The sequence below is a fragment of the Alosa sapidissima genome, chromosome 21 (assembly GCF_018492685.1).
Source record: "Alosa sapidissima isolate fAloSap1 chromosome 21, fAloSap1.pri, whole genome shotgun sequence".
Classification (NCBI taxonomy): domain Eukaryota; kingdom Metazoa; phylum Chordata; class Actinopteri; order Clupeiformes; family Clupeidae; genus Alosa; species Alosa sapidissima.
This window is the reverse complement of record NC_055977.1, coordinates 12,473,752-12,499,328: the sequence shown is the minus strand read 5'-3', so window position 1 is coordinate 12,499,328 and position 25,577 is coordinate 12,473,752. Positions and strand designations below refer to the sequence as shown.

Sequence of the window (25,577 nt, the reverse complement as noted above, 5' to 3'; positions counted from 1 at the left end):
TATGTAAAAGGATTACTAAAACAGAAACTACAATCCAATAGAGCAGCAAGAAAAGAGTACAATAAAGAGAAGTAGAGACAGATGGAGAGACGGAGATAAAAGAAGCACTGGAGAGAGAGAGAGAGAGAGAGAGAAAGAGAGAGAGAGAGAAAGAGAGAGAGAAAGAGAGAGAGAGACAGACACACGGAACAAGACGAGAGATGAGGAACTAATAAAAGGATAGAAACAGATGGAGAAAAGCATTCAGGGGACTTACAGTAGAGTGAGAAAGAGAGAGAGAGAGAGAGAGAGAGAAACCCACCTCATCAAAGATGCGATTTTTGGCTCTGACGATGGCTGCATTCAGAACGTTGATCCAGGACTCTTTCTCCTCTGGACTTACAGCCAAAAACACCAGATTGGGGGTCTGGGTGAGAGACAGACAGAGAGGGAGAAATGCAGTGAACTAGGGGAAAAGGCAACGAATCAGACAGGGTTTCTTACATCCACAGAGCTGAACAAATCCTGGCTAATTCTAAAATTGAATTGGATCTAAATACTCTTCAGTCCATTGTGTTTGTATTAGGGGGGAAAGAGGCGGCCCAGTCTTTATCCGGTAGTCGAATTTTAGCTGAATTTGCTTTGAGATTTACTGTACCATCTATTCCAAACTTCTGCACAGCACTCCTCTCAACCAGTCTTGTCCTCTCTCTCCCTTTCTCCCTCATATAAAATGATAGGCTCATAGACTTTGGGTTTTCCATTTCCATGGTCACAATGGTAAAGGGAATCTCTGATGTCAATATGGAGAACCATTAAGGAGTTTACATTCTACATGACTGACAGTGGGATTGTCTGGTTGCATGCTGTTCTGGTTCATGTAGCTGGGACCCAATAATCTGCCTGCTTATGTCCAATCCGCAGCAATATGGACTCATAATTTTCTAAAGAACCAAAACATAAATACATCTACACACTCACACAAGGAAAAGCATTATCACATAGCACAGCTTAACAAGAGGCGTTTGCTCTAAACCCAGAGAGTTCTCTGCTATCATGAGGTAAAACCATGATATCCTGATATATTTGAACAGTCAGATTCTGATATGGAATTTGACCCATTGAAATGTTAATTTCATGCAGGGTTGTATGAGCATAATGTCTGCATGGAATACCTCATGTTAAGCAAGCTTGTATTCATCTCAGAGAAACAACACTAGAATCTAATCATGCAATTTTTCGGTTAACTTCATTTAGGTACAAACAATTTAAACTGCTGACAATCCAGACGCATTTTAGATGGTATTTTCTTTGCATTAGGTTTCGCTGTTTCTGGTTGTTTTTACTGAATTTATGTACCTTTCTCTGGGCATACACATGCAATTAAATATGTAACAAACAACTGGAACATTAAATGTGAGGATATCATTGTAATGTTTTTTGACTCTGAAATTATGTAGCAAAATGAGTTTTTGTGTCATTTCGTTATATATATTTCTCTCTAGGACATCTTGGGCTACCTCGAAGTACCCTCTGGTGTATACATGGCCCCATTTGACAAACACTGCTCCATATCCATGCATGACAGCCTTCCTGGGCCAAAGGCCCTGATCAATTTTGCATGAAACAAAATGTTACTTTAGAGAACAATTTAACTGAAAAACGATGTCAGCTATCTTTCAGGTAACCGCTTACTGAAATGAACTGACCTTTCAAAGATAATTCTTCAAAAAATGTATTTATATTACATAAAACAGTAGATATAGGATGAAAATACACACAGGATCTCGTAGATCATTGTTACTTGATTGAAATTTAACTGTGGGTAGTTCTGATCTAAGTTTTAATTCATTTAATTCATGTATATCAATTTAGATTGGAATTGGATAGATCATAGTGTAACATAACTATTGTAGCACGTAGGCTGGTGTTTTGGAGTGTTTGCATGTGTGATGCGTGCGTTTGGGTGACATACGTGTGAGTGCACCTGTCGTTAGAGTAGGAGTGCATGTTTAATCTTCTGCATTTGGTACAAAATGTTTTTTTTTTTTGTGAAAGTGGAGCACTTTTTGCCTCTTTTTCTGGGTCAGTGGAATACGATTAGCAGGATGTGATTTATTCTTTGGTTCATGAGGTCAGAACACACTCTGTCTAGCGCAGAGAGAGAGAGAGAGAGAGAGAGAGAGAGAGAGAGCGAGAGAGTAAGAGGGAGAGAGAGGGCACCCGCACAGACTCAACCACCACCCCTGTCCTCAATGAGTCTCTGTCCTCAGGCCAACAGCTGACCTCCCCGTCTCTCATCTAAACACTCTGGTCCCTGTCCCCAGCCACCTCTCACCACCAGCCCCACCACTACTGCAGTTGTCACGGTGACATTCATAAGGTATCCCTAACACACCGGTGGTCCACACTGACATATTCTGGATGACAGTTCATCTGTCTGTCTGAGGCGGAAAAACATCCTGCCTTCTAATATAGCATTCAAGTGGTAGGAAGGCATGGAAGCTAGTCTGGCTATCACCAGACCATGCTCAATCTTGCAGGGCGAAATCAAATCGCCGGCAGATCAGGCTGGGTTTACCCAGTCTACATGGAAACATGTCCAAAATCAAATATTTATGTAAAATTCTACCTTCTAATTTGTATAAAACTCTGCCCTCCTCATTTAGCAGACTTTGGTCTAATTTGGAAAGCAGCGTGCATGCGTCCTTCATGTTGCCCCCTACCCTCTCAGTTCTGTGTCTGTGTCACAGCACTCACCCTGTTCCCCGGCTGCCTGCAGCGCAGGAGCGTGAACTTGCTGTGGTTCTTCTTGCTGCGACTCTTGGCCTTCCTCAGCTCCTCTGAGCGCTCATACTCAGCCAGGTCGAAAACCTCGTGGGTTTTACCGTCGTCCTTCATCTGTGGACAGCAGAGGGGGGAAAAAGACACAATTATACATTTGTAAGTCTTGATGTCACAGTAAAAGAACTGGCTTTTAGGTGAAGGTCATCTGATCTACTAGGTTCTTTGTTGGATAAATGAATGCCATCTGCAGATTATGTAAACACATGCACAAACATAAGTGTCTACGTACAAAGCCCTCATACACACACGTGTGCATTTCACTCTCTAAATGCCCCCCTAACCAGACACACACAGAGGGTCTGACCACTACTGATCACAACAGAATGTATTAGCCTATTCCTCTGGGAGCAGGCTCATTATTATTCACAGTTGCCATTTAGTTGCATCACGGCACAAAAACACTTCTGCCCTCAGTTCAAACAGTGCAGTATTTCTCCAAATTATTCTTTACTGTGAGCAAGAGTTTCTACTGAGTAGCTCGTTAGTCCTTGAACCATGCAGCAAAATCATCCATTTTTGGATGCTTTCATTTGTATATGGAGGGTCATAAAAGATGTGAATATGTAGACAAATTCAAAGATTCTTTTCAAACACCATTAGCAAACTTTTCTGCCATCTATACTCTACATCCCGTGGTCATACAGTGTTTTTGTTCTCTTTCATCCTCCTCTGCACCACATCACCCATGCTGTGTGACCCCTTCTGTGAAAATGCCTAATTTAAACCTAAATCAATTCTCATTAACAGGACTTATGGGGTGAAAATACATGGTTTCATGCAGCCTGAGGCACAGGCCTCCGACATCAGGCCCTACTGGGGCCTTCCAGCTCCCAAGAGGCATCAGTCCGAGCCATCAAGGGGCGGTCCGAAGGGGGGGGGGGGGGGGCAGTCATTTGGGGACACCCAGAGAAAATCTGTCAGCGGGAGGGACGCCCTTGATGTCCGCCAAAGGAAGCGCTTTGACAGGTGGACGGATTATATCAAAGTTCCATCCGGTTTCTCACCATGGCAACGGAACATGGGTAACAAGGGATGCTGCTAACGATAAGACATTGTACAAGGTGAGTCATGCTGTCAGTCTGCGCGTCTGTGATCAAAGAGCTTGGTGTGAAATTCTAAAAAAGGGACCAAAAGGAATCCATTATTCTGTCTTCCAAAGCGACCTGCTGTCATCTGATTCAAGGCAGGGCTTTCATTCAATTTGCTAAGGGATTTAAAATCTGTGAGCATCAATTTAATTTGCTGATAATGACTATCGGCTTGTCCTACAACTTGTGCTAAGCGATTAAAATGTTCGGTAAAGCATGGCTCCGTGTATGATTTCGTCTTCTGAGGGATGATTTTACAACAGAGATGTAGAGGCATCTGAGAATTCGGCACACATAGAGAAGCTGTATCAGTAATGTCTTTTGATGCGTGACACATTAACTAACCACATCTCCTGCCATGTAAACGCCATGGTTTAGTGGAGTAAAGAGGCCCCGGTTAAACATTCTCCCCCATTGTCCCAACAGCAGGACTTGCGGCCCCCTTTCCTCATGGTTTAACCATCCTCACGGGGTCACGAGTCTGAGAAAGCAGAGGCGAGAGGAGTGTGAGAAAGCGCCTCCAAACGCTAATATGGGGCAAAAGACCCCCCGAGGACTAGCACTGGGCGCTGGGCAGGCGGCGCATCAATATTTCAGTCCCCTGCTGTTGCACAGCAAGTTTTTTAGGCGGGGGGGGGCCATCTTGATCCGCGGATTAAGCGGCTCCAAAAATAACCCAGCAGCCCCCAAGACTGCCGCCATGAAAACGAGAGACACATACTGTACGGGGAGGCAAAGCATGCACGCATCATGCATGGACAACGCTTGAGGAAAGAGAATACACATTGCTGAGAAATAAAAACACTTGGAAGAGTACTTCAATTTTGCATGAACTGCTCACACAATCACATGTACTGCTATGCATATATGTATGACTTGCATAGTCACATAATATATGCTAGAATTACCATATTTCAGTGTATGGCACAATAGTGAGTATGTTGTTCATTACTTGTGAACTACTAACAGTGACAATGTACTATGCTTCCTGTGCTGCTGTGCTGAACAACGATACAAAATTCTTCTCCAATTACTTGAACATATAGGACAGCGCTTCAGGTACGATGAACAATCTGTTTATCCATGTGTGTCAGCATCAGGAGGAGGAGGAGCCTTGGAGGTCTCACTGAGGGAGGCTCCGTAGCCCAGCGGTTATGATGGCGAATCGGGCTGATGTGAAGTTAATACCCTGTAATCAAAGCCACCAGAGGTTTTATTTTTACATAAACCGACTGGGCATTAAAGGGAGAAAATGGATTAGTAGCGCTCTCGGAGTCACGGCAGGAGGGTTGAGCTGGCGCGCTCAGCTTTAGAGCTGGAGGACCGACTTATTTCCAGATCGACTGAGGAGGAGAGTCTCAAAATAACTCCCATTACCACCACTGAGACCATCATTGTTATCAACGGTCTTGTAACCGCAAGCAAAGCTTGAATGGTCTGACAGGGGTTATTATGTGTGTCAATGGCTCAAACCACTTCCCTTGTTTTCAATATCAGGGCAATTACATAAGCTACACCATCTGTTTCAGACAATTAGATTACAGCATTAGTAAACAACAGAGCATCCAACTTCACTCAGAAACATATGCTTATGTACATATGTCAATATACATATAATTACATATGTGTTAATGTGATGGTTAAAGTTCTTTAATAGATTCAGAATATATTTATTATCTTAATGAAGTCTGATGTATTACATGATGTATTGTCACTGAGTGTAGAATGGGGGAATCAACTTTTCCCTGTTTAGTGCTGCACCCAGTATGCCTGATTCATTTGCTCCAATCACATTCCTCAAGATGACACGACAGAGGTGTCATCATCTCACAGAGCTAGTTTAATTAATCCTCTGGTGTCCTGGTTCATATTCACCAGGAAACAATACCTCCCACCCCATAATCCAGTTAGGCACAGGAAGGCTCAGGAAATACGATTAAATGAATATTCAGGTGCTGCCGCCTCAATTCTGAATGAGAAAAACCTCCCAGACAATGAGACAAATTCCATTCATGTTCAAAGGCTGTTTGAGAGCACTGACTGTTTAATTACATTGACAGTGACCAGACAGCGCAGCTGTGACGACTATGTCAGCTATTATTAATTAGCCATTTCTTGCCTCTACAATCATTCATCTTACCTACATGAAACCTCTTAAAACATTGCAGCACAGTGTTGTCATATTTCTATACACCATGCATTTCCTTTACAATACATACCGTGAGGTCATGAATGGTTTTACAAGGGGAAAAAAAGTTCAATGCTTCTGCCCAACTCCACTGAGGACTGTCCTATATAGACAATGCACAGAATCCACTGGCCCATGTGATGCTGTGAAAGTCCTCAGCCATTTTTCCACCCATCTATAAGCACAAGTGCGATCAATAATTCACACCGCAGCGAAACAGAGTGGCCGCATAAAAGCTCTTAGAACAACCTTTAGGATGTTCCACTGTCCTGCCCTGCCATGAGCCCGGAAGCCAGTGCAGAAACAGTAGGGACCAGGGCTGGAGAACACGCAGCTCCCTTTTTAAAAACTGCATGGGCTGTGTTGTGTGTGTGCTAGGAGAGAGAGATCACATCATCAATATGTACAAGGAGGTGACCTCAGCCATGGTGCATATCCTGAAGTGCTGTCACAAGTACAAACAGGCTTGATTGTACTCATTTGCAGACATACACACACACACACACACACACACACACACAAACACACTTACATGGGCGCAAAAATGCATTGACACAGATGTAAGTACACAGAACACTTCACACTTTCACACACAGCCTGAAGGACACATATGTGAGATGCATGTCTAGACACTTATGCAGACACATTAAAATGTGCATGCACTTTGATGGCTTGGTGTTAGAAGTCTCAGACTAGACTACCAATGGATTCACAATCAGCAGGACTTCAGGAACTGCTATCACTTAATAGATCAACACATTAGATCTATAGTTTGATAGTGACAAAATAGGGTTTAATTGCAACCAATATATATTTTCTAGCAACTTCTTGTATGACCTGGTCAGTCAAATTACATCAAGAAATTATTGTTGCATCATTTAGTGTTGGCCTATGAGAACCATGAATTGGAGACATCTGAATACTACTAATTTCATTGCACAAGGTATTTGAGGCGTCGAGGATCAAGACCCAGTTGTTGAGAACACAGAGGTCCTCCTTTAAGACACAACAGTCACAGAAGCACAATTTCACATCAATAGAGGCCCAGCAGGGCCTCCAATCAAAATGTCTTACAGCAGACAACATGAAGGGAACATGAGAGGCTAAGTGGCTCTGAGAGCTCCATGAAATTTCAGAGGGTGCTCCCCAGAGTGGAAGGATTAACAGGTGTACACAATGGCTGAGATCCAGAGAAAAGGCACGCCACAGCATGGCAGAGAGTGTGATGATCAGGAAACATGAAAATGACTACAGCTACTCACATTTGGAAATGTTTATACAAGAGAGGCAAATGTGAAACTTGTCGTTATAATCAATGTCACTACAAAGCTGGTCTTGCACATTCTTTTGATTCTGTTTTTAAAATGTTTTTTTTTTCTTTTTTAAGAGTTCTGTGCTTTCATTTGCATTTTGGCACAGCAGGAGGGCATGGTTGATTACTTCTCACACATTTCTTTTCATAACTGAAACACTTACACATTAACTCAGAGGAGAAAAATACACAAGATGATTGGCTACTGTATCAAATACTACTCCAAGCAGTGATTACCCTACGATTCAGTCTGCCAATTTCTGCAACAGCATTATTAGCTACAGTCATCATTCTGAAAAGCAGCCTGTCAGGTCCTCTCTGCCAGCAATGACTAAATCCGTTCCTGTCAGTTACCCTTGTCAGTGTTGACTGAGACATCACTAGGAATCAGGTGATGTCATGCAGAACACTATCTTCCGTCTCTGAGGCAGGTAATCTGACTCAGACAGGAATGTGCGATGCTGAGCCACAGCAGAGGAGCTGATCCTGTGTTAGCAGGCGGATACATGAATCAGCATGTAGCCTACCCAACGCAGGCCTACTTAAGGGCACGAACAAGAGAATCCTTGTCGGCAAAAGGCAGGCAGCATAACAACACTCAGGAGAGACAGAGCGTAAAACTGCGATAAGACCTGCAGCAGGAGGCTGAGAGGTTAAGGAAGAGCGCTGGAAGTGCTTAGCCTGCGCGGTGCCTTTTAGCGAGATGCAAATGCTCCTCGTTCATCTCCGAGGCCTCGTGGGTGCTTTGTTTTATGTTTGTGCAAAGTTCACATTTAAATAATGCGGCGCCATTAATCAAGTGCAACTTTAACAAGCTGACAAGCTCTGGAGCCACGGTTGCATATACTCTCCTTGGCTGGTCAAGATGCTCAATATCACACTGGCACACAGAACACCTGACTGGTGGCCCAGAGGAACTTCACAGAGCCAGTGCTAGAGCAACTTAACCTGTGAAATGAATGCTGTTCTGAAAAATAATGAAACATTCATTAGTGTAATAATTGAACTAATGAAGCCTGCTGGATTAAATGGTAGAGCACAGCTCTTAAGCTGCTCGTTATCAGGACTTTAACCCCCCCAACTGTGTGACTTACAGTAAGCACTGTCCCACAGAGCACTAACTGTCTGTAAGAGTAACTACTGGGCAATAGTCAAACAGCTCATTAACTGGCACAACATCCACTGACTACATGCTGACAAAACTGTACAGTATTTCTATACGCTCATACAGTAGATGAACTACATTGAACATCAAGTAACAAAGACCGACATGAGCTCATTGATAGTCACTGCATTATAGACATAATGACATCTATATGCAGAACGGTTTTGCCACAGAAAGGCCTTTGTCTACTCTAAAGGGAAGGATGAGTGTGTGCAGGGAGCTCGTCTGAGGACTTACAGTAAATGAGAGCTGAGGGATGTAAGACAAGCCCGCCTGGAAGTAGCCCTGGCTTTCAGTAACCCCTTTAGACCTCGGTGCTGACACAGCATGCTCGTAAATTGAATTTATATAGGATCACAGGGAGAGAGACAGGTGTGTGTGAGTCTGTGTGTGTGTGTGTGTGTGCGTGTGTGTGGGAGAGAGACACTAATGCTGTTTTACCCAGAAGAACTTGGAGAGGCATTAACTGTGCCAAAGTCTGGAGGCCGGACTGTGATTGTAAATGTCTAATTAATGTGTATTGTCACAAAAGGTGCAATCTGGAACCGAAAATGGCTCTTGTCATCTCCGTGGAAAAAATGCACTGAAAATCTTATGTCCAGTTCTTCATAGAAGGCTTTTTGGATGGCAGGTACATCATTGTCTGAGGGAATTCCTGGCTGGAACTCCTGACCCAGGGAACACAGCTTTTCAAACAGAGTGCTTGTCTGAGTATAGTTGCAAGACCATTATAAAGAATAATGTAGAAAAAGATATTGTGGTATGAAAAATGAGCAAATCGTAAAGACAAACTCATGGGTAATATACTGTATGTCATCCGAGTGGCTGGTTGCATTGATATTTCAGGTATCTACTTGCGTTTCCATTACACGGACCTCTGATGTTCAGCTGAACGAGCAAAAATGAGCAAAAGTGCTTTTACAGGGATGGCCTTACATCTTCAGGATGCAATCATCTCAGGATGTTCTTAGTCTTGGATAAAAAAGTGGGTATTATGCTAAGATCGCTAAGAGAAACAAAGGAGCATTTGGGCAGAGCTTGCCTGTATGTGTGAATGTGAATGTGTCTGTGTGTGTGTGTATGAGTGTGTATGTGTGTGTGTGTGTGTGTCTGTGTTTTTGTACATAAGTGCGTACAGTGTGTTCGTGTGCATGTTTAGGTGTGTGCACACAGATGTCCGCAAGCGGGCTTAGAAAAACCGAAGCCTTGGGGACCCTCCAGCTTGGCGTTAGGCACAGCTGTGCACTTCTCCGCCTTTCATCTCGCCAAACCCGCGCACAAAAAAACAGGCAGCTCACGGCAGGGGTGTGTGTGAAAACCAGGCCATGGCGATAAACTCCTTTAAAAGCACATTTAATGTTTTAGCACAAAATAAAAAAAGACAAAAAAAAAAATGAAAAACTGGGAAGAGTGAAACTGACACCCCTTTCGGCTTGGCTGCGGGGGTCTCCCATTAAAGTGCTGGAGTGTGATATCCTCCAAAAACTCGCGAGGAAGATAAATCTCAGCTCCAAAGCAGCCCAGGGATGTTTCTGATAAGACAGAATAAGGCCTTTGAGTCTGGATGTCCCCCATCTGAACCACAAATAGCCTTTTTCATTACTGCCATCTAGTATGTGTTTTTGTTTGTGCACTTTAAAATATATTTTGTCAAGTGGACCATGGATTTAATTATACTAATGCACGCTTCAAATGGACCTGAAAATGGATTTTGATGGTGGTGGTTTTTTTTTGGGGGGGGGGGGTTATCGCCCTTAAAGTAAACCCAGCCTGAAATGCATTGAGTGTCCTGATTATGAAATTTGACACATGATGTTTACATAATTTGGTTCATTTTCCAGTTGAACTATTTAACTCTGGTAAATGGCACACCTGAGCATGGCAGGGGCAGGCTCACTCTGATGTGTGTGCGCGCTTTCTTTGAGTAGGCTGTACACTACAGCTGGGTTGCTGCAGCCTTAGGACTGACAAGCATATCACAAGGATTTTGAAGTGAAAAGAACTACATTAAATGATACCGATCCTGACACAGGTCAGGACCCCTGGCACAGGTCAAGAGAAAGCAATGCACATATTATCACATGACTGTTAAATGCTAATACTAGGCTACAGTAGCCTATTTCAGAGCGCTTAATTCTACCATGAATTTTATTCATGGTAGAATTAAGCGCTCTGAAATAGGCTACTGTAGTAATTCTACCATGAAAAAAATTCTGTAATCTACAAAAACAAAATACCCTTATCCTACAGGATGCTGCTAACACATATATTGTCTATTTAAACTGAGAGTCATTTCAGCTGTCAAATCAGCATCTATGAGGTTACAGCTTGGGGGTGGGGCTCAGACACTCATTTCCATATGGTTGTCATTACAGAGCCAAGCTTTGAAGTGATGGTAACTGTCTTGACGTGAGGAGAGATAGAGATGAAAGGGTAAAGAAGTCGTGTTCTGAATTCTGAAGAAGTTGAATGTGCACTCAGCCCCCAATAGACAGGGACGATGTCTTTACAACACTAAGTACATTGCAGATAGTGAGCGCATAAGGACGGCTCGTGTTGTCTTCTGTAGCTGTCACCACATAGGCCGTTGCGGTTCAGTGAATCACACGCCCAAATGACGGCCTCGGTAGACACACACGCAAAGTCATCTTCGCTCAATAAGAAGCCTGAGTTAGCACAGTTAATGCACCCCTAGTGAAAGCGCCACACGCAACTTGGCAGAGGTCTGGCTGCCATGCGCTTTGGGGAAACTTACCTCCTTTTCAAATATATACAGATGGTCTCCTTTTAGCATCACAAAACGGTTTTTCCATATTTCTCTGAAAATCCCTCTGCCACAGAATTTACGAATCCAGCCTACTTTATCGGGTTGCGACGACAGCTGGTTGGCATCTTGAAGACCCTGTTGAGAAAAAAAAGCTTGTCAGTGCGACGCAAAGCTTACATAATATGTGCGTGAAGTGTGAGGGCGCTGTCCACATAAAACAGACCTATAAATCATCAATTTCCCGTCCTTACATTTAACTGGTAACCTATTCCCTGAAGGCAAACTATAGAGAGGCTATACAATTTAATTGAAGGTGTCATTCAGGGTGTGGCTAATTAAACATTTCGGTGCATCTACATGTACACACAAGTAGGCTACAGAAAATAATAGACTACGTTATAAGTAAGTACAAAAATGCAATGCATTGTATTTGATGCATAATCAGGTACCTAGATTTATTTCATAAAAAGCATGTCCTGTAGGCTACGAGCTATTTGTAGTCTATACATTACATTAGATAACTCGGCATGGTTGGCAATCCAAACACACAAAACGGATGCTGTCAGACACATTTGAAAGATTGACTGTTTCAAGGCAGGGCTCTCTCGCCAACGCCAACGAAGATTATCAGCATCTGTAGCCTAGTTGTGCCTACAGGAATGGATGCTGAAAGAGGCATTAACACATTTGTATAACATACCAATGTCATGCTTTGGAGAGATAGCTTACCCTTTTTGCCACATTGCTTTTCTTCATGATGAATGTAGCCTTGTTTCCACACTTGAAATCCAGTGAATTTCCTTACTTCCCCGTTTTCCCCAAAGCTGTGCCAAATAATAACTACACAACGTATTTTTTTGTGAAGTCCTTTTTTTGTGACTTGCTTGTCTCCTCCACAGCGTTTCTAATTAACTGTTTTACAATGTGGCTGAGGCGCGGCGCTCGTTCATTGCGCTGTGTGGGAAATGTCCTATTCTACAGATCGCAGTGCTCGAGCATTGTCTTCCCTCTGACATCCGCGCGGCAGCCTCCGAAGCGCACTGTGGGCTCCACGTTGAAGGACTGAAGGGGCATTCCCGTATATAGGGCTCGACTGCTCCATCTATTGCGCCGGTTGGGCTGTCACCGTGATGTCACAAATTAGGCGCGGACGAAAACGCGTGTATTTTCCCCCTAAACTGAAGAGGTTTGATCAGCTATAATGATGAACAAGGCTATTCTTAAAATGTTCTAGTTAAATTAATTTAACAAAAAAAGCAATATTTAATTATTGAAAAATTAAACAGATTTCTGTCACATCGTAATGTTTAAATATAAAACGCATCCTCCATAAGCACAGTCAATCCGAAATATAAGTCATTAGGTTGTCATTAGATGTGTATCACCGACATCAAGAAGATGAGTGCCCTCAAATCAGTTGGGCACTTCCATGATTTAACCTTCCCTGAGGCACCTGTCATGATGATTACAGTGGTGATGATGATGATGAAGATGGCAGTGCAAATGCTCTTATTTACAGCTAATCTCAGGGAAACTGTAGTAATCACACAACAAAAAACTACCACTAGCTGACCATGCTTTTTTTATTTATTGATGTATTCTTTCCTGTATGTTTTTACTGGGTCAGTAACTGGGTCCCAGTTTCCAGGCTCCTGCGGAGAAGACAGACGGCAGACATGAACACGGACAGACAGACCACGTCGCTGCTCTGCTCTTCCTCGGCGAGAGTGACACAAATTGACCAAATTATGCCAAAGCATGACTCATATGCTTCTGGTTCACAATGAGGTCAGCGCAGCTCCACATTTAAGACAAAAAGCCTGGAGGTCTTTTTGTATCCTCCATTTCTCCCTGCGTTTACCTTGTTCATGAGTAAACAAAACAACCAAATATCTCAAGTAGCTGCACCCAATTCCGTCCCTCCTTCCCCAGAAGCCACTACAGAGCAAGTGAAGTTCTGCAGTTGGAATTTACAGAACAGTGATTAACAAAAAAGTACTGCCTCCACAGTTGACCGTGTCAACCCGGTCCCAGTCACATCTTGAAAATTTGGCTATTCTCCATGTTGGGAAAAGGGGTTAGGGTTTGGGTAAGGGGTTGACGTCAGGGTTATGTTCAGTGTTGGGATTAAGGTTACAATCCAATGCTGAAAAAAAAACACCCTTTGCCTCAAAACATGGAGCTTTAAAGAGGAGGATAGCAGGATAGCTTTGAGGTCCAGTGTAGCTGGCCACAGCAGTGGATGTTTTTGTCGATGCGAGGCGGATTAAGCGCTGAGTCCGGGGGGGGGAAGGGAAGGCTTAGTCAGGACGCAGTGAGATGCAAGCCAGGGAGCCCAAGAGCGCTGAGGACATGACTGCTGGTGCTGGGGTCTGTAGGTGGTGGAGGTGAGGAGCGGGTGGTGGGGTCTGTAGGTGGTGGAGGTGAGGAGCGGGTGGTGGGGTCTGTAGGTGGTGGAGGTGAGGAGCGGGTGGTGCTGGGGTCTGTAGGTGGTGGAGGTGAGGAGCGGGTGGTGGGGTCTGTAGGTGGTGGAGGTGAGGAGCGGGTGGTGCTGGGGTCTGTAGGTGGTGTAGGTGAGGAGCGGGTGGTGGGGTCTGTAGGTGGTGGAGGTGAGGAGCGGGTGGTCAGGAGTCTGTAGGTGAGGAGCGGGTGGTGGGGTCTGTAGGTGGTGGAGGTGAGGAGCGGGTGGTGCTGGGGTCTGTAGGTGGTGGAGGTGAGGAGCGGGTGGTGGGGTCTGTAGGTGGTGGAGGTGAGGAGCGGGTGCTGGGGTCTGTAGGTGGTGGAGGTGAGGAGCGGGTGCTGGGGTCTGTAGGTGGTGGAGGTGAGGAGCGGGTGGTGGGGTCTGTAGGTGGTGGAGGTGAGGAGCGGGTGGTGCTGGGGTCTGTAGGTGGTGGAGGTGAGGAGCTGGTGGTGGGGTCTGTAGGTGGTGGAGGTGAGGAGCGGGTGGTGGGGTCTGTAGGTGGTGGAGGTGAGGAGCGGGTGGTGGGGTCTGTAGGTGGTGGAGGTGAGGAGCGGGTGGTCAGGAGTCTGTAGGTGAGGAGCGGGTGGTGCTGGGGTCTGTAGGTGGTGGAGGTGAGGAGCGGGTGGTCAGGAGTCTGTAGGTGAGGAGCGGGTGGTGCTGGGGTCTGTAGGTGGTGGAGGTGAGGAGCGGGTGCTGGGGTCTGTAGGTGGTGGAGGTGAGGAGCGGGTGGTGCTGGGGTCTGTAGGTGGTGGAGGTGAGGAGCGGGTGGTGGGGTCTGTAGGTGGTGGAGGTGAGGAGCGGGTGGTGGGGTCTGTAGGTGGTGGAGGTGAGGAGCGGGTGGTCAGGAGTCTGTAGGTGAGGAGCGGGTGGTGCTGGGGTCTGTAGGTGAGGAAGAGAGGAGCGGGTGGTGCTGGGGTCTGTAGGTAAGGAGCAGGTGGTAGGGGAGAGGAGCGGGTGGTGCTGGGGTCTGTAGGTGAGTAGGAGAGCGGCTGGTGGAGGTGAGGAGGAGGTCTTATATCTATTGTAGCTACGGTAGAATCAAATCGAACTGCTGACAATGTAAGTCTTTTTTTAATACTGTCCCATTAATATATTGATGGACATCAGCACAGCAAACCATTCACAGTAGTCAAGGGATTTATTTCCTGCAAGAGAATTTTTAACATCACCGCATGGTCAACTGTACAAAGGCATTAATAAAAATGTATACACAGAAATGTACACACATCCTCAAGAGGAAAACAAAAAAATGTACATGGGGCCCAAACTGCAGGAGTTGTTTAAAATGGACTCCAATTAGATCAACTGTAGTGCATCCATTATCCAGTTAAGATGGCCTCCTTCCGCGGACTAGCATGAGAATCACTGGTCACCATTTGCATGCTTTTTGTACTGATAAAAGACAAAAGAAATAAATAAAAAATGAAAGCAGTCTAAGCCATGTCATAAAGGGCAGTCTAAGCCATGTCATAAAGGGCAGCCTCTGCCTTATCTGCCATGACCTTGTGAAAGCGTCAGATTTGCCTTTAAGTTAGTATCATAACGACAGCAGTGTTTGTTTTGAGATGAAAATCTTCATGATGTGAGTGGTGGAGTAGGGGAAAGTACTTGAACAGTAACAGTAAAAGTGATATGGTGGTGGATAGTTGGATTACTTTGTTATGTTTCAGGTTTTTTAAAATGGAGGAGGGTCCATTTCACTTGACTCAAACTAATATAAGACATTTTCAGGCAATGTTGGAGGAGTATTGAGTTTGAGCAGAAGTTCATACCTAGAAGTACATATCAGAGGGCCCATGTCTGAGAGGAATGTCTAAGAGTGAAAGGATTATGCTCTCAAATGAATGTGTGTGTGTGTGTGTGTGTCTCAACGTCGGTTCGGAGGACGACCCATTCCTTGCGAGTGTCCACCTTGTCCACCACTGGTTGTCGACCTCACCTCCTCCATGAAGCTGTGAAGGACAAAAAAAAAGACTCTTATGAAAGCTCTAGCAAAACGGCAAATTCCACCTCCTTTCCCTCTCCATCTGAAACATTCATCACCAGCTCATTTGAATCACATCCATTCTGCTCACATCAATTAAAAATCTTTGCACCCTGCTGACGGCAATTACAGAAACATCCGGCACCGTGTTGTTTGTAAACAAAACATCCACAGCCTACAGAGGGACTCTGAATCCCTAAACAATACAAACCGAGTTCACAAGAGGACTCCGCAATCACTGAACCAAATCAGAAAAAAAAAATGGCATAGTCATGGCTTTGTAAGTGACACACATACATAACTGTAACAAGCATGGCACACCAAGCCTGGAGGACGGGGCCATGTTCTGTGGGGCAGTGCCAACGTGAGGGACTCGGGGCATCAGTAAGTGTGCCAGCCATGAGTATTTAGAGGAGGGGAGCTGATCTGAGGCAGCGGATCCCCCGCAGAGGGTGCGCGGCTGGCAGACGTCAGATTGCCACGTTCAGATTGGATTAGCGGCCCGCTAGGCTGCGCTGGCCGCGCAGGCTGCAGACAAGACAATAGGCTCACAGGCACTGCCCACCAAAACCGACAGGAGACAGACAGCAGCGTTTCGCAAAGACAACATCCCCGAGCTTAGTGGGAGATGACCGGTGGCAACGCACGGTTTAAGCTATCTGCCCGTCACACAAGGGCGGGAAAATTGTATTCGCAGTCAAAATAAGGGATGCAACGGCCTGTTTTCATGAGACTGTTTTCAGAGCAGTGTCTGTTCTAGCACGGGAGAACAAAGCTAAAATAACAAAAAGTTATTAATTAAATAATGAATTGCACATCAAAGGGGGGTTTTTCCTGACACGTGGCCCTAAAGCTCTACACCAAAATAACAATTCCACTGCCATTCTGTTTGAACTAATCGTAAACAGAACTAATCGTAAACAGAATTTGACAAGGACAACAAAGTGATACAGAGGTCTGCCAGCCAAGATCTCTAAGCCTCAACAGAAGCCCAGTGCAGTAGGCTAGCAGTTGATGCACTGTGCATTCGCTGCTGAAATGATAGCGCTGCTAAGCAACCGCGCAGAGTCCCATGACACTGCATGAGGTGGAGGGGCTGCTTATAAAATCTCACTGCTTGTGTAACTGCAAGTCAGCTTTCCAACCTCCGCCCCACCAATTACCTCACTCAGCCCTGCTCTCTCCCTGGACTAGCCATCTATCTACAGTATATACTGCACGTAATGCACAAATCTATCTTTTCTCTCTGTCTCTCTGTCTCTCTCCCTCTCTCTCATTAATTCATTCATCCATCCATCCAAGCTTTCCTTCTGCCTTTCTCTTTCTCTTTCTGTCCACTGATGATGAAGAGTTGCGTTAAGTAAGGCTTTAGTATGGTGAGCGAGCTCTTAAGTGGATGTCCGCTGCACCCGCATGCTCGATGGCTCCGAGCTACAGTAGTGACCTGTCATCGCTTCAGAGTGTGCGAGAGGGAAAGTACGAGAGAAAGAGCGATAGAGAAAGAAAGAAAAGGGATAGATGATGCCTCCTTTTCAGGAGTTCCTCCCTGTTACGCAACCGTGTAAATGTTCTATTGAACTCTACACCATCATGAAAGAAAAAGAACAGTATGAAAGGAAAGAGGAAGAGAGGGAGATAAAGATGGAGAGAGAGGTGACAGGAGAGGAAAGAAGAGAGGGAGGGAGGGAGGAAGAGAAAGGATAGAGGAGGGAGAAAAAAAAAAACTCAAAGAGAGGACCAGAGACAGCTCAAAGAGAGGATCAGAGACAGCTCAAAGAGAGGACCAAGGCGAGTCAATAAAAAAAACAGAGGAGCACAGAGGGGTCAGATAGATGAGTGATAACATGACCCCTCCATCACACCCCACCCACCCACAACAATATCACACTAGCACAACACACTCATGATGCCGGCCCTGGGCACCCGAACATCTCACTCAACCAACATGCAGTACTCCTCATAGAGAAGCCCACGCTTGATGGTGTTTTATTCCCCCAACGTCGTCTTCCAGGCAGCGCTGCCACCGCTGACTTAAAGGCACCTAATCCTAAACCTAACCCCAACCCTAACCCTAACCTTAACCCATGCCTAACCCTAGTGCCTTCCAGGCAGCGCTGCCTTGAAGACAACGTTGGGGGCATAAAACACCAAGAAACGAAGCGCTCTGCCCTCTGGTCAACCACAGGCAGCAAGACCCAGGTGGACGCTCTGAGAGGAACCCTGACCTGGTGGTGTTGTGGATGGTGGTGCCTCCCAGCACGATGCGGACGCCAGGCATGGTGCGGTTCAGGTTATAAACGGTCAGGGCCTCCTCGTAAGTGGCTCCACCGATGACGAACACGATGATGTCCTGTGGTCTACAGAGATAGAGGGTCACAGGGTATTTGTATGCATGGGCTTACTGCAGTGCTAACTCACTGTGTGTGCATCAGAGTGTGTGAGCATTAAAGTGTACACTGTAAGACAAAAAGTGTGTGTGTGAGTGTGTTTGTTACCTGTCCCTGAGAGAGCTGGGCCCCAGGTAGGGGAACTGGCTGTCCTTCAGGCGACCTTTAATCAGCTGGTCCAGAGTGTCATGCAGCAAGGGCTGGTGCTGAGTGTACACATTCTCAACTCCCTATACACATGGGCACAGATGCACACGCACGCACGCAAATTAAAAAAAAAAAAACATACAAATATGCATAATCTTAGTCACCTTGTTTCTATCCAACAAAATGTGTTACTGAGATAGCACACATCACCACAATGCAGTGATTGAAGGGAGCAAAGTTCAGCAAGAAATGACTTTCCCACTGATTTTAAAACAGGCATGCTACACCAATGAACAAACACAACATACACATATGCCTTTCAGAGTTACATACCCAGACACAGAACAGAATCAGACAAACACCTCCCACACAGACAATCACACATGCACCCAGACATGCAATCGTCAACCAACTTCCATCAGCATTGTTAACATGAAGCAGGGAGACCATCCATTATTGACAGACAATCCTGTTTAAAATTCCTATCAAGGAGCACAGCCAACTGGAAGTCTACCTTGAGCCCTTTGAAGAACTGCTTAGTGATGGCTACAGCATCTGTGGGGGTGATGAGGTCAGTTCCTCTCACTCGCTTGCCTCCGTACTCCACCATGGACTGAACCATCTGGAACAAATGATTTATAGCTAATGAGCCAGACACATTTATATAAACACACATAACCTTAGCAAAGCATATGGGTTAGGCTTACTAAATATGGGTGTGTACATTATGTGCATGTGCATGTTATGCAATATGACTGCATAACTCTATGTGCTTGTGTACATCTCTATGTGTCTTTTGTTTGTGTCTTGGTTGCATATGCATACATATGTTTTGTGAAAGTCTACAGTAATTTCTTGTGTATTCGCCGCATTGTGTAACCTGCAGGACAGTGTTTTATGCAAGTTAAAAAACAAAACCATATTAATACCATATTAACTGTATTATTAATGCCATATTAACTGTATTAACCTCATAGCTGAAGACATTTTGCAAAATCAATGTATAAACCTCGGCTAATAGTTGGAATTTAACGGTATGTACATGAACTCGTATGAACGTATGTATATCATGCGTGCCTTTTGTCTGTGACTGTGTGTGGCTTATTTATCTGCGTCCATGCAATGTGCACTCCGTGTGGAGGCGCCTCACCTTGCGGTGTCGCTCCGGCACCCCCTTGCGCTGCAGGTCGTCCATCAGCGAGGGCAGGATGCTGTTGCTGTGCTTCTCGTAGCGCAGGGCGTAGAGCATGACCAGCCGCACCGCATCCAGATCGACCACCCGTGGGTGCTGCAGCAGGCGCCGCAACATCTGCACGCGCAGGACAGAACATAGACAGGACAGAGAACAGGACAGAACAGAGACAGGACAGAGGACAGAGACAGGACAGAGGACAGAGAACAGGACAGGACAGAGAACAGGACGGGATAAAACAGAGAACAGGACAGGACAGAAGGAGAGAGAACAGGAGAGAGACAGGACAGGACAGGACAGAACAGAGAGCAAAAGAGAGATCAGGAGGGAGACAGGACAGAACAGAGACAGGACAGAGACAGCGACGCTTTAAATATGCCATCACAGCATGCCATCATTAGGTGATAGCAGTGTTTGGTGTTATATAGCCATTTAAACTGAAAGGCAGTGACACCCATTTCTAAACATTTTAGTCTCGTCAACAAAAAGTAATTAAATCAACTTTTGCAAACACCTGAACACATCATCCCATTTCTGTGTGTCTGTATATTTTTCATAGTTTATACTAGCCTACGCTATGGTCACAAACATGTTCCTGTACCTGAATATGCTCCTGCATGATTGAATGGCAGCATATGTGCTGTGTACCTGACATAGCTTTTCATAGCTTGCAGCCTTTATGCTCAACACAGATAGCCTCAAGGCTGGTATTTCTATGCGTTTGTGAGGTATTTGACCTACTACCACTACCTTAGGGCAAACAGAAGAACACATTATCACATGTCTGTATTTGTCTGCATTTATCATAGCCTATGGTTACAAACATATTCATGTACTATATGGTTGGATGGCACCAAATGTTAACTTTCAAAATGCACTTTGCAGCCTTTCAGCTGAGATACACCAGCAGAGATACACCTTAAGGCTGCTATTTTCCTCTGTGTCTGTGAGGTATTTGACCTGCTATTGTTCTGGCTGGTGTGTCTGTGAGGCACCTGAAGGCCTGTGTGTGGATGTAGGTGTTGCGGTAAAGCCTCACCTGTTGAGCGTTGCTGTGGTCATTCTGGCAGGCCAGCTCCTGCTCCACCTCGGACACCTCCATCAGGCAGCGGTCGCTCACCAGCCGCGACAGCTCCCCCACCACCGTCACGTGCTTGGACACGGTGCCCGACATCTTCTTAAACTGAGGGTAGTTCTCTACGAAGGCCTGCAGAACGTGCGGACCCACGCAACATCATTAGTGGAGGGGGAAATGGAAAAAGCATCAAAGCACTGATAGGCCAATGTCTGGTTGTTCTGTCTCTGAAATAGACAGTGTGTCTGTGTGAAGCACAAAATGACAAAGTACTTTCTGAACAGTTCAATGTGATAAATGACTGAGCAAGCCTTTTGAAATTCTTTCATTACTCTCTCTGCAAGTTCTCTAAGAGCACAATTACATCTCTACATAGTAAATTATAGCAAATGTCCCCCAAATCTGAAATCCCACAGAACCATAAAAACAGATGATGCCTGTCGGGACTATCACTACGTTTTCATGCCGGGAATAAACGGTTTTGAATCAGTTTATTGCCCAAATTCCGTTTATGTCAATATTCCGTTTAACCTGTTTACAAGCAAGTAGAATGTCACGTTTTGAGCATATTCCTGTTTACATAGAAAATTGTCATTATGCCGAATAGGTCAGCGATGCAGCCTACAAATAGACATTCAGTATATAAACTCTTTTGATCCTGTGAGGGAAATTTGGTCTCTGCATTTATCCCAAATAAATGCAAGGGTTCGAACCGGCAACCCTCCGGTTACAAGTCCGAAGCACTAACCAGTAGGCCACAGCTGCCCCTCCAATTCCAATTGCCCCCCAATTCTGTGCAAATTGAGCATGCGCAGGCCTACAACACTCTTCCTTCTGGGAGCACATTCCGTTTAAGGTGTTTTCATGACCCAATATTCCGTTTAAAACAGGCATATGCTAGAGTGTGCAAATGGTTTATCAGTAAACCAAATATGGCCTTTTTCTGTTTATTTCAATCAGAATAAGGTGTTTACAAGACACACACATATTCGGTTTATTCCCAATAAACTGATTTCAAACCGTTTATTGGCTGCATGAAAACGTGATGCATGTTGTGTTGTGTTGTGCTCTGTCTGACCTTCATGTCGGTGATGGACTCCAGCTTCTGCTGGCCTTTGGGCTTCTTCTTCTGGAAGTCCTCCATCAGGTTCTTTATGTTGGTTCCAATCTCACCAAAGTTCAAGTACAAATTCTGTTCCGCAAAAGAAAATAATGCACCAGACCAGAAATGAACTACTCCGGAATACTCCTTACCGGGGCGTCAATAAAACAAAGAGAGTGAAACAGAGAAGACAAGGAACAAACAGAACCTACATTAGCATAGAACTCATCATTTTCCGCCGAGAGCACAACCTCTCGCAGGTCTTTGCTGATGCCTGGTACTCTGGATAGGTCTATGCGGTTGTTGTTCAAGCCCAGAAGCTCATGCACCATGGCCTGATATGTCCACTAGAAAGAGCAATAGACCACAACCTTAGTTATCCAAACAGAGGACTTATATCTGAAATAATAGCTATGCACACAAACATGCACAAAACTAAAATATAAAAAATAACTTCAGCAGTGATATTAAAAATACTACAATGGTGGGTTGCAGCTATGGTAATGCAATATGTGCCACTTTACTTCAAGCATCTTTGTGCCTTTTTTTTTCCATCGCAATTTTTAGGTCAATGTCACACACTATTCATCATTGTGATTTTAACTTTCACAAATGGTCTTTTGCTCTATTGTAATTTCCCCTATTTGATCCTGTGTCTGATGAAATCTGAGCCTATCCTCTGCAATCTCAGACACATGCATAGAATAGAGGAATGAATGTACAAAGGTTACATTGAGAAAGATGAAACATTGAACTCTAGCGCCCTCCAGTGGCAACTCACAGCCAATCTCAATGAGAGGACAAAAGGAGCTAATGCGTAAGAGGTGCATCAGTAGGGTGCGCTACTGAATATGTAACTCTGGCTCTGACCTGGTTGAGGAGAGGGGTGATGGCATCATCGCTCCGGTCCAGGATGAGCAGAAGTGGAGGGACTTCTGTCTTTCTGAAGTCAAACAGCTCGTACTCCTTGGTAATAATTTGCTGCGTGAGAGAAAGCCATTTTAAACACTGTCCAAAGACTAATAGATTTTAAATGCACTCCAATAACATCTCAGTGTTTGTGCATGTGTACGAGTGTCTATTCAAGAAAAGTATAGCCCTGGCTGTGGCGTGGCTGGCTGGGGCACCTGCGCCATGCGCCGGCGACCCGGGTTCGATTCCCGCCCCGTGGTCCTTTCCGGATCCCCCCCCCCGCTCTCTCTCCCACTCGCTTCCTGTCGTTCTCCACTGTCCTGTCTAATTAAGGGCATAAAAAGCCCAAAAAATATACTTTAAAAAAAAAAAGAAAAGTAGATATATGCACTACTATATCCATCCAGGAAAATCCATGTTTGTGAGCAGATGTGTACGAGTGTGCATAGAAGAGAAGTCACAGTAGAGTGGATGAATGAATTGTCAGTAAACATGAAATCATTGCACCATTGCTTATGTAATACTCTCCCAACTTAAAAAGGGATAAGGGATGCGGGGTGTTTGTGTGTCTGTCTGCCTGTCTGCCGCCTGCCCGCCCGCCCAACTGCCTGCCTGGTTAGACTTTTTCTAGTAATGCTAGATTGGCACTACTTCCATATAGTGCTGTTTCTATGACACACTCAGTCACGAGCCAGTGACTGTGTGGACTTGGTGATACCTTGACAGACTCTGCAAGCCTCTTGGCCATGTCTGAGGAGAGCTGGTAGCGGATCATGGGACATTTCTTCAGGGCCAACAACACTGAGGTCAGTCCCTGGGTGGTACGAGTGAGCAGACTAGGCTCCCAGCTGCGACCCTGAACCCCAACACAAAGACAGCAGGAACAGGATGTAGGAGCCTCATGAGTCAGATCACATGTTACAATTACAGCACATCCAGATAATTGCTACTGGAGACAAAAACTAAATTAAATATTGTAAATCGTACATTTGTATTATACGGTACAATTTGATATTTCACAATGCTATGACAGATAAAGGAATGACAAAGCATTCAATTAAATATTCCTTTCTGCAGCCTCACACAGTTGAAAGAAAGTTGGACATTTTCTTTCAAGATCTTCAATCTCAAATCTAATATTAACAACAGAAGTGTGCATGCATGCACTGACAGCATGAAGGGTTTTGTACCGGTAACTAAGTGTGCTGCCACTCATTCATCAATCCTGTAATCACCAGCAGCAGGATTCCCAATGACAGTTACAAACACTATGGTATGCTCATAACCCTCAACTCACAATAACAATAACATAATAACACTGAATTTGAAAAGTAAAATTTCACATTTTCTCACTCATAAACGTGAAACAATAGCAAGCCATTACATAATCTATTAATTAAATTCATTCCTGACCATGTTAAGTAAGAGTAGCAGACAATAAGGTCAAGGAAAAGGTCAAGTGTCAAAAACTATGTTTCAGCATAAAAGGATGGCCCCAACTTACTCTGGCTACTCCAGTGAGGTTAAGAGAGAACACGTGTGGGTTCACAGCAATGAAGTCCCCATAAAACTCCTGCAATACAAGAATAGCTCATAATTGTATGCATACAAACTGTAGCAAACAGCAGCCTACATTTTAAGTTGAAAAACCTAATGGATCTCTGGAAAATTATGTTTGTTGACACGTGGTAGCAGGGATTGTGAGGGACACACACACCTGCATCTCTGCCACCACTTCCTGTTCATCGGCCTCCGCAAGGGCTTTCACCTCGCTCTTACTGATGACGTTACTGAAGTCTATAGAAACCAAACAGAGCAGCTATGAATACATCCATACAGACCCTAAAAGGTCAAGTGGTTAGAAACATGCATCATCTACATACTAGGCTACTAAATGAATCATTGTGATCCATGATGAAAATGTACTGTCACAGCATTCACTTATGGTAAACTCCTAACAACATTATCTTATGGCACAACAAAGTCAAGAGAGAAAACAAATCAACAGGGTTCTAATAGGTTCTAATGCTGGTGCTTACAGATGAAGTAGACACTGTATTTTGGCCGACGCAGTTCTTGAATCAGATGTTCCACATTCTCCTGCAAGTTGAGAGATTTGTTAAACCATCAACAGGCATTATAATTGTGTTAGGTCTGCAAGAAGCATTTTGCAACTGGCTGAAATAATGAATGCACTACCTTGGTTGGTCGAAGGAAGCAAATTGCCTTGAGGTGCTTCATGCTGTCTCGATTCTGTGAATCAATGCGTTCAAAAAGATAGACCTCCTTCTGCAAGATCTCTGACTGTGTGTACACCACACTGACGATGCTGGTCTAAAGTAGTAGAGACAAAACAAACATTAATGCTAGCCCAGACCTGTCTACAAACACAATACAAGAACTGTCAGACGTGTCACAAATTCACTTATCAGATCATATGCTACTTTGAATCGTCCACAGGCGATCACATAGGGTTATTATACATTAGGCTACTATTACGGATATAATAGAGTTGTAAGGCTGCTGTGTCGGCGACTAAAAAGGTTAACGTTAGCTTGGATGCAAAATTCACAACAAAACAAGAGCAGGACAGGGCAGCTTCAGGACAGGACAGCTCCTTCAGGTTTTATAAATCCAGATTCATATAAGTCATTCAGAAAGTCATATGAATTTGTAATTGAGCGTAGTATGTTATTACCGTCTCCTTATCCATTAGCAGGACCTTCATGCCTGGCCCGCTGCTCTCAATCATTTTTGAGACATACTGTTTGACAGCGAGGGTGACGTTCATTTTCGAACAAGTAGATTCTGAGCTTTCTTTAAACTTGAAAGACCACCCAAGATCCCACAAGCCAGGAGGGGGTAAATGAGAAGCTTTATATTCAGTCTAATTCTTCAGCGATCCAATGTATTATTGACAAGAATCAGCTGAGGCACAGCTACGTTGGAGTGTTTTCTTTCCCTTCCGGGT

The 25,577-nt window shown here is 44.7% G+C and overlaps 2 protein-coding genes across 5 annotated transcripts in view; both read right to left on the bottom strand.

Moving 5' to 3' along the window:
- plekho1a (pleckstrin homology domain containing, family O member 1a) overlaps positions 1-12,379 on the bottom strand; it is a 16,005-nt gene extending 3,626 nt beyond the window's left edge. For both annotated transcript variants that reach the window (XM_042075917.1, XM_042075918.1), the window contains exons 1-4: positions 12,076-12,379; positions 11,335-11,481; positions 2,740-2,880; positions 302-406 (exon numbers count right to left, since the gene is read on the bottom strand). In XM_042075917.1, coding sequence (XP_041931851.1) covers positions 302-406; positions 2,740-2,880; positions 11,335-11,481; positions 12,076-12,102 — 420 coding nt within the window. In that variant the 5' untranslated portion in view covers positions 12,103-12,379. The remainder of the gene's footprint in view (positions 1-301; positions 407-2,739; positions 2,881-11,334; positions 11,482-12,075) is intronic.
- vps45 (vacuolar protein sorting 45 homolog) overlaps positions 1-25,577 on the bottom strand; it is a 25,909-nt gene extending 332 nt beyond the window's left edge. Inside the window, exons 1-16 of one of the 3 annotated variants that reach the window (XM_042075916.1) lie at positions 25,305-25,577; positions 24,806-24,940; positions 24,646-24,706; positions 24,324-24,403; positions 24,111-24,179; positions 23,325-23,462; positions 22,565-22,675; positions 21,907-22,041; positions 21,671-21,784; positions 20,557-20,724; positions 19,476-19,634; positions 18,840-18,947; positions 18,287-18,408; positions 18,017-18,148; positions 15,654-15,759; positions 9,668-9,685 (exon numbers count right to left, since the gene is read on the bottom strand). In XM_042075916.1, the coding sequence (XP_041931850.1) occupies positions 15,675-15,759; positions 18,017-18,148; positions 18,287-18,408; positions 18,840-18,947; positions 19,476-19,634; positions 20,557-20,724; positions 21,671-21,784; positions 21,907-22,041; positions 22,565-22,675; positions 23,325-23,462; positions 24,111-24,179; positions 24,324-24,403; positions 24,646-24,706; positions 24,806-24,940; positions 25,305-25,397 (1,710 nt within the window). In that variant the 5' untranslated portion in view covers positions 25,398-25,577 and the 3' untranslated portion in view covers positions 9,668-9,685; positions 15,654-15,674. Of the gene's footprint in view, positions 1-9,667; positions 9,686-14,926; positions 15,760-18,016; positions 18,149-18,286; positions 18,409-18,839; positions 18,948-19,475; positions 19,635-20,556; positions 20,725-21,670; positions 21,785-21,906; positions 22,042-22,564; positions 22,676-23,324; positions 23,463-24,110; positions 24,180-24,323; positions 24,404-24,645; positions 24,707-24,805; positions 24,941-25,304 lie in introns of those variants that run through there. The other 2 variants (XM_042075915.1, XM_042075914.1) reach the window with 2 other exon arrangements.